Below are 12,901 nucleotides of genomic sequence, written 5' to 3' on the forward strand. Positions count from 1 at the left end.
GTGAGCAGGCAGCCCCTCCGCTGCACGGGGGGGTAACTGCCATCCTTGTCTTTCTGTCCCCAGTGGAAGGGCACGACTCCAGCGAGGATGCCAGAGCTTGCATGGAGCTGATGGTCTGGAAGATCAAAGAAGATGCTAAAGTGAAACGATGACTTGCGCTTTCTCTCTCTCCTGTTCCTCCTCCACCTCTTTGAAGCAGTGCAATAAATGCTCAGAGTAACACTGTCCACCTGTACGCAGCAGCATGCTACCCCAGACTCCCCATGCACTCGCAGGTATCTAAGGGACTTAAGGACTGCTGCTGGCGCAGCTGAACGGCACCAGCTCACTGCTTGCGGGTCCCTGTGTCCAGATAGTGGCTCTCAGATCCTCGTTACTCCACCTGAGGGATACTCTGTGGTACAACAATTGCCTTGTAGGCATGGCAAGGTGGTTTTGAGTAGCACAACCAGAGAGAACTTCTTGGTTCCTAGGAGAAGCTTTCAGAGGTAGGTTGGATACGTGCACAAGGATCTTTCTGGTTCAGTTAAAGGTAGATCTTTTTCTTTTTTTTTCAAATGTAACTTAAATTGCCTCTGTACTCCAAAGCTGGTAGCTTCCCGCAGCGTTTGGAGATGGGGGAAATGAAAGTAAGTTGGGCAGGAAGCTGTAAAGTGAGTGGATTGCATAGCTGGTGTGTGAATGGCAAGCAAGGGGTGGTGAGAGCCGAGGATCAAGCCATCCGGGAGGAGATCCTAGTGCAGTCCCACTGTGGAGGAGAAAGCCAGAGCTGCAAGAGAAGGAGGCTGTCTCTGAGAGCGTGTGGTGGGAGCAGCAGGTCAGAGAGGAGTGCGCTGGGGTCAGGGGAATTACTGCCTGCTGCGACCCAGGTGGTCTCTTCAGTGAGGGCTGGCATCCTGGTTCTGCAGTCGCTGCAAAAGGGGGAAAACACAAGCGTCAGACCTTGCCCAGACCTCAGGGACCCGTGTGCGTAGTAGTGAGGCAAGGGACAGCGGGGCTGGCACAAATTGGGCTCCCAGAGCCAAGCAGCAACTTGCAGCCTTCCGGGGAGGAGCTGTATTGGGGAGGACAGTGGTAAGAGCAGGCATCGTGTCTTTGTGGGTTAGGACAAGCTGTCCTTCCCCTGACCCTGAGCTTCCAGCCTGTCTCCAGCGAGCTTGTATGTAGGGATCAAGGTTTTTGGGGGGACCTAGGCGCAGTTAAGATTGCACCTAAGGGTGGCCCCTAGCAGTCTGCAGGAGTCCCCACCAGTCTGTCCCTGATAGCAGGGACTTGATGCAGGCAAGAGCAAAAGCAATAGGTAAAAATTACTCTTTTAAACTAGTTTACATGGGTGTTTTAAGAAGAGCAAAAGACCCAGTTATTGTCTGTCTGGCCCCCTGGACAAAAGCAACTGTCGCGAGTGTACCTCTGTTGCACTTGCGGTGAGGGGGGCAGGAGCGCAGGCGGGCTGGATGGCTCTAGTGGTCTCTCTCCGCCCAGGCTTCGTTGCTGTCGGAACAACAGAGCTGATTAAAACGGTCCCTGATAGATGAGGTCTTTTAGCTGAGGTCCAGGCAGCAGCTTAGCCCCATTATTAGAGCAGCGATCGCTTGCCCCTCCCAGGCAGGACTGGCATTGCTTCCCAGTGGTGACTGGTGTGGTGCTGGCCCCCGTGTCCCTGGCACGGGCTGGCTGTGTTGCTCCGGTGGCAGTGGGGCAGGGGAGCTGCTGGGTTTTGGTTCCTGTCGGAGCTGGATCCGGCTCCCTCCTTTGTACCCCCGCTGGCGGCGCTGGGCTGAGTCTGGGGACGTGCTGCGTGTCCCCCGGCACGTCCTGCTGACCTGTTCCACCTCCGTGCCCGGCGTGGGGTGGAGCGCGGGGCTGGGCTGCGTGCCACGGGCAGGGGCGTCCTGCTCGGGCCCCTCTGCGTGGGCCGGAGGGTGTCGGTACGTGTGCGAGCCCTGGGAGGCTCTCCCCGTCCCACCGCTGTCCTCAGAGGCGAGGATGTGGCTTCCAGTGCCTGACCTCTGCCAGGCTCTCCTGAAGCCACCAGGAGAAGTGGGGACTGTAAAGGCTCCTGTTGTTGCTGAGCCCTTCTGTGTTTCCTCTGGCAGGCAGTGGCACGGGCTCCCAGCCTGGTCGTTACCCCAGATTTCGGTCCGTGTGGCTCCCTGCCGCTCCCCCCGCGCTCCGTAGGGCACGTTGCATCCAGCTCTCCTTGCAGCCCACCCTTGCCAAGTGTTGCAGCCACCTCCTTCCCTGCTGTGGGGCTTCCATGTGAAGCAGCCTCGGGACACCTTGTCTTGTCCCCCTCTCCCATCGCCTGCAGGGAACGATGCTGTTCCTGCCCAGGCCATGGGAGAGACGGAGAGAAAGTTCAGTGCTTCCTGACCAGGGAGGAAAGGTTTGTTCCCGCTTCTGCCTCTTTCCCTCCTTTATCCCCCCGTTTATCTTCACCCCTGGCTGCAGCGACGGAGCGTACCTAGAGCAGCCTGCCGACCTACCGTGCAGCCACGTTGGATGTCAAAGCCGGCTCTTGCCTCGAGGTTCCCCCGTTACTCGACAGGCAGTCCCAGCTCCCCGGCCCCTCTCCCGCAGCAGCTGCCTTCCCTGGAAAAGCCGGCACATTTCTAACGTGGAGCCGGTGTGCTGGTGTCCTGCTTGGGGAGCTGGTTGTTTGGCTTGATCCCAAGGCCTGGGCTTGGGGAGGCAGAACATGGCTGCAGGGTGCGTTCCTCCAGGTGTTGAGTCCTGCCAGGCCAGGGGACACCGGTCATTTCCCCTTCTTTTCCCCACGGTTCAGCTGGGACCCCCTAAAATGAGGCTTTTGGAGTGGGGGGGTGGGGGGGAGGTTGCCTGTCTTGTGCGATGTTAGTGGGAAAGCAGACCACTTCCACCCGCGCTGCCGGTGTGGGTCGGAGCAAGCGCCGGACCCCCGGGCTGCCGTTACCTCCACCCCCGGGCACCGTAACACTGTAAAACCAGAGGTTTGTGGTTGGCAAGAGGTTTTTGGGTTGTACATAAATATTGTAACCTGTAACTTTTTGTAATTGTTTTTAATAAAAGGGTGTTGACTAGACGCACGCTCCTGAGTCTGGGTCTGCTCTGCCTGTGGCCGGATCAGGGAGGATGGGTGCTGGAGCCATCCCAGGGAGGCGTGGAGGGCCTGGGCATCCCTTCAACTTGCAGCCGCTGTTATTTCCTCCGTGCCCTCACAAAGCGGCTCTGCAGCAGAGCCCAGCCTTCCCCCAGCACTTGTCACCGGCTTCGCAGCTCTCGATGGTCCGTGCCTCTCCGCGGTGCATCAGCCTGCCGGGGCGAGCCGAGGAGCTGGAGGAAAGGGGGTGAAACCGGTGCCGCTCGGTGGCTGCAAGAGTCCAGCCCAACCCCCGGGGACTGCGAGACGAGGTGATGCCCGCGGTGGCGTGGGCCATACCCTTGCTCTGTGCCATCCCTTCTCGGCCCCCCGCGCAGTGCCCTGAGCTGCCGGGCAGCAGCGGGACGGGTCCTGGCTCCTCCTGCCTCCATCCCGGAGCTGGGGCAAAAGCCCAGGAGCACTGGCGCCCGCCTCGGTGTCCTCCCACCGCCTGACCAGGCTCCCCAGGAGAGCCCGTATCAATCTCGCAAATGGGGCAGGAATTAAAGTGCCAAGCGAAGGAGCTGATTCAGCACGGAGGAAGAGGTGAAGGTAAAAAGTTCAAATAAAAAAATAATAGGCTATTAGATGACCTCACTGGCAATGTGTTTTATTTAACGTGCTGGTGATGGCTTGGCGATGGCAGCGGTTACTTAGGATGCTATAAAAGTCACGGCTGACCTGTGTTCTCAGCCACCTTTATGGGCCTTTGAGGCGCTGGGTGTGCCGAGCTCCGGCATTAACCTCCCGGGCTGCCATCCCTTCCCCTGCGGGATGGTTGGCCCCTCTCCTCCCGCATCGTCCCCTCTCGCAGGTCACCCGCTGTCAGGCGGGCAGGGTTTTTAGGGTTGCGAGAGCTCCGGTCCCAGGTGAGCACTGCTCACCCAGCCTCGGGTGTGCAGGTGGACGCATGGATGGACGGACGGACACCAGTGCTGCAGGTGTGTGTTCAATATCTGTCTCGGAGGTCTGAGACCCTTGTTTTTCTCTAGAAAACCTTCCCTCCCAGGGGCACTGCCAGAGTGACGAGCAGAGAGACTCCCTGAGCCGTAACCCCGGTCCCTCGCCCCCTGAAACCCCCTCAGGGAGGCCAGACCGGCACAGCCAGCTCCTTCAGGGCGAGCTGAAATTTGGAGAGATGGCGCGAAGAAGCTCGCTGGAAAAAAAGGCTCAATTTCCACCCCAGCTCAGAGGTGCCGGGGTGTTACAAATCCCCCCGCTTTGTCCCCCCTTGCTGGGCGTCCAGCCCCCATCCCCGCACACTGTGCCCGTCCCCGTATCGATCTGCGGAAACAGCCTCTGGCCCCTGTCCCAGTCTACACTCTTTACCAGCGAATTGGTGCCACTGGGCTGGCCGTGTCCTCGGAGCTGTCACGGATACAGTGACCTGCTGGGTCCCTGATGGCCCTGTCAGAGCTTGTTTCAGCCCCGGGAGGAGGGCCCCTGCCCTGCTCCTGCCTCTGCTGCGCTGGTTGCAGCTCGGCTTTGCGCGGCTGCTCCCCTCCCTGCCCATGGCTTTGCTTTCCCAAGCAGGGAGGGAATTTCCAAACGCAAATCAAAGCAGCCTCCTGCCCCCTTGCGAGGGGGGAGAGGTTTTGGGCAGCCCAGGGGGCTGGTTGGGCACATGGGGTGGTTACGTGTCCCTCTTCCACAGCTGCAGCTAAGACCGGGCAGCTCATCACATGCAACCCTGCATTTGCAGATGCTACCAGGGTTTGCGCCAGGGACCGTCTCATCCCGCAGCGTCATCACCCATCGAGGGGCGTCCACGGGGCGTCTGCGTGTCACCCCCTGCCACCGAGCCACCTGGCATGGGTCAGAGGTGACTGCGGTCATTGATCCTCTCTTTAAAAAGCTTTTTACCACAGTTTGTCCGGAACCTCCAGGAGGGCGAGGGCTGGGGCTGAGGGAGGGGAGTGAGTATCCATCATGCGCTGGGGGTCCCGCGGCCTGCGTGTGCAGGCAGGAAAGCTCCTTATGCGGTGACATGGGTGCAGTGAGGCCCTTTCTGCCACGGTCGATGGCGACAGGGACTTCGTGGCAGCCCCCCTGCGCATCTGCTCCCTCCGCACTCCTCCTCGCTCCAGCCTTTTGCTTGGCCAGACCCGGGGTCGGTGCCCTGACCCCGGGCACCTTGGATGCTCTGCTCCGTGCCTCAGTTTCCTCCGTGGCGGCAGCGTGGGATGCCTGTGACCCGCCATGGCCCTGGACTCCCGAAGTGCCCAGCAGTGCAGGGGGGCTGTGGGGCTCCCCAGACATGGGGGGTCCCTATTCCCAGCCCTAAGCCTGCAGCAGGGCAAGGTGGGTGACGCTGGTGTCACCACAGGGACCGGGGTCCTCCTGCACCCTCCAGCCACGGGCGAGAGTGGGCAACTGGCCAGACTGGGGAGCAAGGGCTGGCGGTAGGCTGGTCACCAGCCCTGTCCCCTTCCCAGCACTGTCCCCTGGCCTGAGATGGCCGCAGGGTGGCCGGGAGCAGAGGAGGAGGAAGAGGAGGGTGCGGGTGCAGGTGCTGAGCAGGAAGGAGGGCAGCAGCCGACTGGTTGTGCAGGTTTGGGGGGGGTGAGATTTTGGGTGTTGGAGGCGGGTGCTGGGTGCTGAGGGCATCGCTCGCTCCTTCCACCGCCTCCGCGTGCAGCAGTTCTGGTCCGGGGGCTGGCGGGAGGCAGCAGCCATGCCCGGAGGCAGCGCGGCTCTGTGACAGCCCCCTCGGTTGCCTCTGCCAGTGGCCAAGGCAGGACCAAAGTTTGGGGCATTAACGGAAGCCTGGGGAGGTGCCGGCTTGAGGCCGGGGGCTGCGCATGGGGCTGCACCCAGGCTGAGAAACAACCCCTGTCCCGCAGGGAAACGTGTCTAAATTATTATTATTATTTTCTCCGAACAAACGGGGCTTTGTAGCTGCTCGGCCGCTTGGAACGGGGCACCTGGAGCTGCTCAGTCCACAACCGAAGCTAAAAACCAGGCTCAAAGATTTAACTCTTCCCTGCAAGCGCGGGAGGCTGCGCACAGGATCTGGCCGCTGCTGCCGTGGGGCAGCCCCCACCGGGGTCTCCTGTGCCCCCGGAGAGGGGGATGCGCCGGGACGGCCATCGCGGCGCCCAGCGGAGCATCCTCCGCCCTGGTGTTGGGCTGCGCGCGGCCTCCCGGCGCTTGCTTAATTGCGCTGGGGGGGGGGGGTTCAGCTAATTGCAGGGGGCGATTGATTGGTAAAAATGTCATCTTCGCTGGCCGCGGTTGCCAGGGTGACCTTGGCCGTTCTCTGCCGGCATTATCGGCTCCCGGGTGCCCGAAGCCACCCGCGATGTGTCCCTGCGGGGGGGACGCTGGGGTGGGATGTGGAAATCCCTTTCCTTCCTCCGGATCTGGCCCGCTGCTGCCGGAAGCGACGAGCGTCTGCGAAAGCCGGGGGGACACGGAGGTTTGGGGCTGGGGTGCGTCCCCGCCATGCCCAAGTGGCTGCTGGCCCTTCCCGGCAGTGCCGGCGCCGCTTTCGTCCGAGGGTCTTCACGGGGCTCCAGCGCTGCACGTGCCGCCAGTGCAGAGGGAGCGGCAGGGACAGGGCAGCAGGCAGGAGATGGCAGATGAGGGCCGAAACGCCGAATTCCCTCATGGATGCTGCTCCAGGGCCAGGCATCAGCCCCGCGGGATCGCCGCTGCGGCGGAGGAACTGCTGGGGGAGAGCAGGCGCGAAAGGCAGGTGATGGGCTCGGGGCAAGGGAAGGGAGAAACTCTGCTTGCATCCGGAGAGAGGCGTTCGGTAACGTCAATGGTCATTATCCGGGGCTGAGAAAATGCAAAAAACTGCTCCCAGCGGGGCCGGCCAGAGCCCTCCGCGGCCAAGGATGGAGCCGCCCCGGCCCCGCTCCAGCATGTGCCCGCTCTCACCGCTGACGTTTGCTCAGACCATTTAACAAAAACGTCCCGTCCTGCCCGCTGTGACCCAGCCCTCTCCCACGCTTTATTTCAAAATGGCACATGCCGCCATTCACCAACTTTGTGTGAGAATTAACAATAACGCGTTAATTTGGCTTATCTCACAGCACCAGCCCCTTGGGCAAGGGTTGGGTGAGGGTTTCCCCTCCCTTTTCAGGAGGTGAGGAGCAGCCCCAGGATGGGGATGCACCCAAATCCATCCCCACCGCCGCAGGTCGGGTGCTGGCCAGTAGCACCCGGCGCCCCATGGGGACGTGGGCACACGGGGACGTGGGGGCACGGGGACGTGGGGACACGGGGACATGGGGATATGGGGATATGGGGACACGGTGCAGCCGCGTTGTTTATGGACCTCGAACAAGTTATTCATGACTGCGCAGTAAATGCTTTATGGACTGTCGGGCCAGCGCTTGGTTAATTGCCTCCGGGTTTCTGTGGTTAATTGCAGCGAGCAATTAATCTAACGACGGCTAAGACAGGACCACTACGGTGGGGTGGTGGGGCCTCTCTGTGGGCGGGCAGGATGTGTGCGGGGTGGGATGGAGAGCAGGGAGACACCGGGCTGGCTCTTGTCTCGTTAGCTGCCATCACTAACGAGGTGGCCTCTGTCCCCAGCTGGGTTTGCAGTCCCAACGCTGTCACCTCAGGGCTGCTCGGAGGTGGCGCAGTTCGTTTGTGCCTTCGGCCTCCTCTTCCTCGGCTGGCCCCTGCTGCCACCTTCCTTGGTCTTCAAGGCACAGCCCAAAACCCACCGAGCTGCTGCCGGACCCCAGGGGCTTTGGGGGGGACTGAGCGCTCCCCAGTGAAACCAGCTCAGCCTCAGCGCAGCCCAGCACCCCGCTGCCCAAATCTGCCTGTTCTCTGCTTGAGCACCGCCCCGAGGTGCTCATGCCTGCCCATCGCCCTCGGACCCAGTTCGGGACCACCCACCTCTCTGCCAAGGAGGGTGTCGGGGACACCCCGGCCGTGACACTGTGTCCCCATCCCCTGGCAGATCCCACGGGAACGGCTCCTGCAGCAGCAGCTCCGGATTGTTTTGAAACAAACTGCGTTGAGACGATAAATCAGGGCAGGTTTTGAGCCGTGCCCGGCTGCCAGCAAGGAGGGGGAGCCCCGGGGGGTGCCCAGCGAGGGTGCCCCGGCAGCAGGCAGGGAGAGGCAGGCAGCCAGGACGGGAGGCGGGCAGGGCAGGCAGGTCCCTGTGGAGGCCAGGGCTGGAGGTGTGGCATGGGCTGTCCCCACGGTCCCTGCGTGGGGCAGGACGGGTGGCAGCAGTCCCGCTCGGCGCTGTGGTGGCAGGAGCTCGGCGGCTGCCCGGGGCTGCGGGCAGGATCAGTGCAGGTACGGGGACCCAGGGGGGAGCGTGGCACGGCGGCACCCCCTGCTCAGGGCAGCAGGTCCCAAGAGCTGCCCCCCTCCTCCTCCTGCTTGCTTCGGGGCACCCACGGGTGCCGACTGGGACCAGAGTGGGCAGTGGGCGCGGTGGGGAGCTCATTACCGGCGGGTCCTTCGGGGCTCTCCTGGGAGCTGCATCTCTCCCGGGGGAGCCCAGGAAGAAGGGGGGAGCCCAGGGCAGCCCCCCCTCTTACGATGCTGCAGTTGGATGCTGGGCACGGAGGAACATTTCGGGATGGGGGAGCTGCCTTTTCATCTGGAGTCGCATCAAAACAGGTGGAAAAATAGGGCGAGCAGAGGGAAACTCATGGCCCGGGCACGTCCTCAGAGCTGGGGGAAAAACCCCGAGAGGCTTTAATGAGCTGTGATCCTCCCGGCCGGAGCGCGGGGGCGTTTCCGGCGTCGCGAGGGCAGGAGGAGGCATGAGCCGGCTGCTGCCGCACGCACCCACCCACCTGCTCGTCGCCTGTCCTCGGGCCGGCGTCACCAACGGCCGTCACGATGGGGCCGAGCCTGGGGTGATGCGGGAGCTGCGGCAACCGGGGGTTGGCGGCGGGGGGTCCCTGGGGTGTCGGGGCACTGGCTGGGGTCCCACGGGGATGCTGCGATCAGGTAAACAACAGCAGCCCTCACAAGGCTGGTTACGGCAGCACCCACCAGCTCTGGGCAGGGGACTGGGGGGTCAGGCTGGTCCTGTCCCCCCCTTTTTTTTTTGTCTGGGAGGGAACAGGAGGGGCAGAGAGGCGACCAGAAACCCCCGGCCGTGAGCGCTGGCTGTGCTGGGTCTGCTGGGCACTCCCAGGGAGCCCAACACGTCTCTCACTAATTCCTGTAGTGAGCAACAACTCAACATTTATCCGGAGATTTCAGAAACAAAAGCGTCACAGAAACCCCGTAGCAGCGGGTCAGATCAGCGAACGACATAAATCTCCGCATGTTTCACTAACCCAGGCCAAACCCTTGTGGCGCGGTGCCCGTTCCTGCTTAAAACTGGTTTATTTGTGTTCAGCCATGCAAACCTCCGCTAGCCTGAAACTGTTTTTTGGGTAAGAAAGCCCCGCTTTGGGTCTTGTTAGCACCCAGCAGCACCGTGTTGCTGCTTTACAGCCAGAGACCTCAGGGACCAGCGGGACAGGACGTTCCCTGCCGGGCCGGATGGACCGGCTGGATCATCCCAGCCACTGAGCTGGAGGAGCATCCCGTGGGTTAATAAATCACTGTTGGTCTAGATGAGGTGTGGAGCAGTGGTCAGAGGATGTCTTGTGCCTTTGGCCATCGCTGGCCCTTTCTGGCCCCGGGAAGCTCTGGGCTGGGGCCGGTGCAGGGTTTGGTCGCCCGCCCGCGCGGCTGGGGCTGGCAGGGCAGCCTGGCACCCGCTCCCAGCCTGTTCCCGCCTACCCAAAGTGCAATTTTAGTTCTAATTATCGAGGTGCTGAGTGAGGTTTGTAGCGAAGTTTCTTGGAACCAAGGTTTCTTGGGTGCCTCCTTGGAAGTATTTCTCCAGTGCTTTGAATCACTCTTTTTTTTTTCCTTTTTTTCCCCTCTTCCCCTGCTCCTGGGCTCTGGCAAGGGGCTGTTCTCCTGGCTGCCTTTGCACGGCGCTCAGCTCCGCGGCGGGTCCTGCATCTGCCAATGGCAGGTGCTTAATTAGCTGTACTTTTGTCTGGCATTGGGAACAGGGGTGCTTTGGAGCAGATGAGCGGCACGGAGGGGGTAACGGCGATCGCTGCTGGGTACAATGGGGCTCAGAGATGGCAAGCGCAGCGGGGACACGATGGATATTCAACTTCAGGCAAGATGCTGAGCGCAATAGGGACCTTCTGAAAAGATGACCACAGACAAAACTAAGGTCTTCAGGGAAGCTCAGGGCAGGGCAGGTTTAGACCCTTTGATTAAAGTGATCGCACCGTTTGCTGGTTTGGAAGCAGTGAGCTCAAGCAAACATCTTGGCACACATCACTGTCAGCCTCAGCTTTAATATTAATGTCCTGGAGCATTAATATAATATCCTGGAGCAAGGTCAAAAGATGCTTTGAGCAAAGGGTCAGGGCCCTGAGGGCACTAACGGGTATTAATGGCCCCAACCAGCCTCACCTGGGACCTCTCCCACACCCGCCCATGGGCACGGGGCTCCAGTTAAGCTCAGCCCTGGGGCTCAGTCCTAGCCTAAGCTTTATTGTAGATGGGTCTGTCTCTAGCTTGACCGTATGCCTGTGACTGGCCGTGGACCCAGCCCTCTACCCATCGACTGACTTTCTGGCTTGGCCTTGGAGCTGCCTTGTCCCAATGGACCTGCCCAACAACCCCTGGGCTATGTCCCACCTTGGCCTTTGTCACCAGACCTGATCTTGACCTGCGTGTTGACTTCCTGACTTGAATCTGGACCTACCCCATCATTGCATCTTGACTGGAGATCTGGGCTCGGGGTTGATCCTGGCTGCCATGCCTGGCTCTTGCCCATGGTTGGGGACTGCAGGATGGATGGGCTGGTGAGGACCTTGCTGTGCCCTGGCCCAGTATTGGGGAATTGGGGATGGAGTCACGGCAGGGATGGTTACCTCTACCAGTTTGACCCAAGGGGCACTGGCTGGTTTAGAGGGGTGTGAGCAGGTGGCTCAGTTTTCCTCATTCTGGATACCCTGAGGTTCATCTTGTTTCCTGTTGGATGCCCCCTACGGTGCAGGTACCTCCATTCAGCCTGTAGCCCTTGGCCCATTTATGGTCCACGAGGAGGAGGTACCCCCTGGTCGGGGGAGCCCACCCCTCTGTTAGGAGGAGGCAAGGGAACAGGAGATGGAGGGCAGTTTGGTGTCCCCACCTTGTCTCTCTGCAACCAGATGCAGCCCAGAATTGGCTGTCTGCAGGGAAAGATGTCCCAAGCTGACCGCTTCACTGGGCCAAGGACATGAGTGGGATCATAGCAGGGAGAAATATGGGAGATTGGCATTTCTCTGTGTCAAATCCTTTGCCACCTTATTTTGCCCAAACGAAGTGGGAACACTGAGCACGAAGCTGGTCTGAGCACCAAGGGGCTTCTGTGCAGCTGGGTATGGAAGAAATCTCGTCCCTCCAGGTTACCCTGCTCTTCCCGCTGCCTCTTATCTGTGGGACAAATGGTAGTGGGAGCCGTGGGATGTAGCACAAGTCCTACCATGCACAGCAGCTCCCTGCAACCCTTCCTTCCTTCTCAGCCATGCTGTGAAAATACAGATGGGCCCCAAAAGTGCTGAGTTCATGGATGTCCTTGAGGATCCAAGTACAGTGACAAATGTCAAGTCCTTAGTGGTAAAGAAGGATGATGTTGTGGATCAAAGCTTTTTTTTGGGCAAGCTCTTGGACGGGGGCCGAGGTGCTGCCCGTGTTGCTGTTCAGAGTCTCTTTGACCTGGGATGAGGTGACAGCGCTGGCCCAGCTGGTGGCATCCGAGAGCGTCTCAGGGCAGCGTCGTGTGTCCGGGCAAACCGATACCAAGTTTGCCTTGTACCACGAGGAGCAATAGGGAGACAGTAGACACTTCAGTGAAAGAATGGAAAAAAGAAGTGATCAAAGGAGTGAGATAAAAAATAATGGCAGGGACAGACTTCTGTGTGGGATTATTTAATAATAAGTTAATTAATGCTTTATACCTCACTGACTCCTTTTATGTAAGGATCGCAAAGTGCTTCACAAACATTAATTAATCTTCCCTAACATCCCTGCAGGGAAGGTCACTGAGCTACTGAGCGTAAGGGAAATCTTGTCATTGATGAAGGTAGCTGCTCTCTAGGCATGACGGATGCTCAGGTGTGACGGCAGGACGGGGAGAGTTTCTCTTCCTCGCTGATGACTTCAAATGATTTCCCATAACCTCCTCGGAGAGGAAAAATGTCTTTGAGTTGTCACGGGCAGCTGGGACTGGGTGGAGGTGGGTCTGAAAGATGACCCACACCAAAGCTGTTGAGCATACCTGAGGACACTGAGAAGGCAGGGGTCTATCCAGGCAACCCCCAGGCCAATGCCGACGCGAGGTTTGAGTAAGTGTAGGCACCCGTGAAGGGCAAATCTGTGACTGTTGGGGAAAAAATGCCAGGGTGAAGTGGATTTCAATTCAGATCTGAGCTGTGGCTGGTCCTGCAAAAGGCAGGGCAAAGAACATCAGGTGTCAAAGGGAGAAAGACATTTTCTGATGACAAATATTCAGCCTGATGTCACTGATCTTGACATTCAGATGGCTACAGAGGACTGCGTGTCAATGTGGGGTTTTACGTCTCCAGGGTAGGAAAAAAGGTCTAAGTTAGTTTGCGGCTCCAGGAAAGACACTAATCCCCAGCTGTGCCCAGAAGAGTGTCCCTTCCGCATGATGTCCTGCCCTGGAGAGGTGGAGGGCCCAGCTTTGGATGTTGGAGCATCCCGGTGGGATTGCGCTGTCATTGCTCAGCATTGCAAATATCTTTGGTTGTCCTTGTTCCTAGATCC

The 12,901-nt window shown here is 59.9% G+C and overlaps 1 protein-coding gene across 2 annotated transcripts in view; it reads left to right on the forward strand.

The window, feature by feature from the left end:
* Positions 1-3,065, forward strand: part of REXO1 (RNA exonuclease 1 homolog) — a 41,529-nt gene extending 38,464 nt beyond the window's left edge. For both annotated transcript variants that reach the window (XM_075175295.1, XM_075175296.1), the window contains exon 16: positions 64-3,065. In XM_075175295.1, coding sequence (XP_075031396.1) covers positions 64-152 — 89 coding nt within the window. In that variant the 3' untranslated portion in view covers positions 153-3,065. The remainder of the gene's footprint in view (positions 1-63) is intronic.
* The last annotated feature ends 9,836 nt before the right edge of the window (positions 3,066-12,901 follow it).

The sequence above is a fragment of the Calonectris borealis genome, chromosome 28, assembly GCF_964195595.1.
Source record: "Calonectris borealis chromosome 28, bCalBor7.hap1.2, whole genome shotgun sequence".
Classification (NCBI taxonomy): domain Eukaryota; kingdom Metazoa; phylum Chordata; class Aves; order Procellariiformes; family Procellariidae; genus Calonectris; species Calonectris borealis.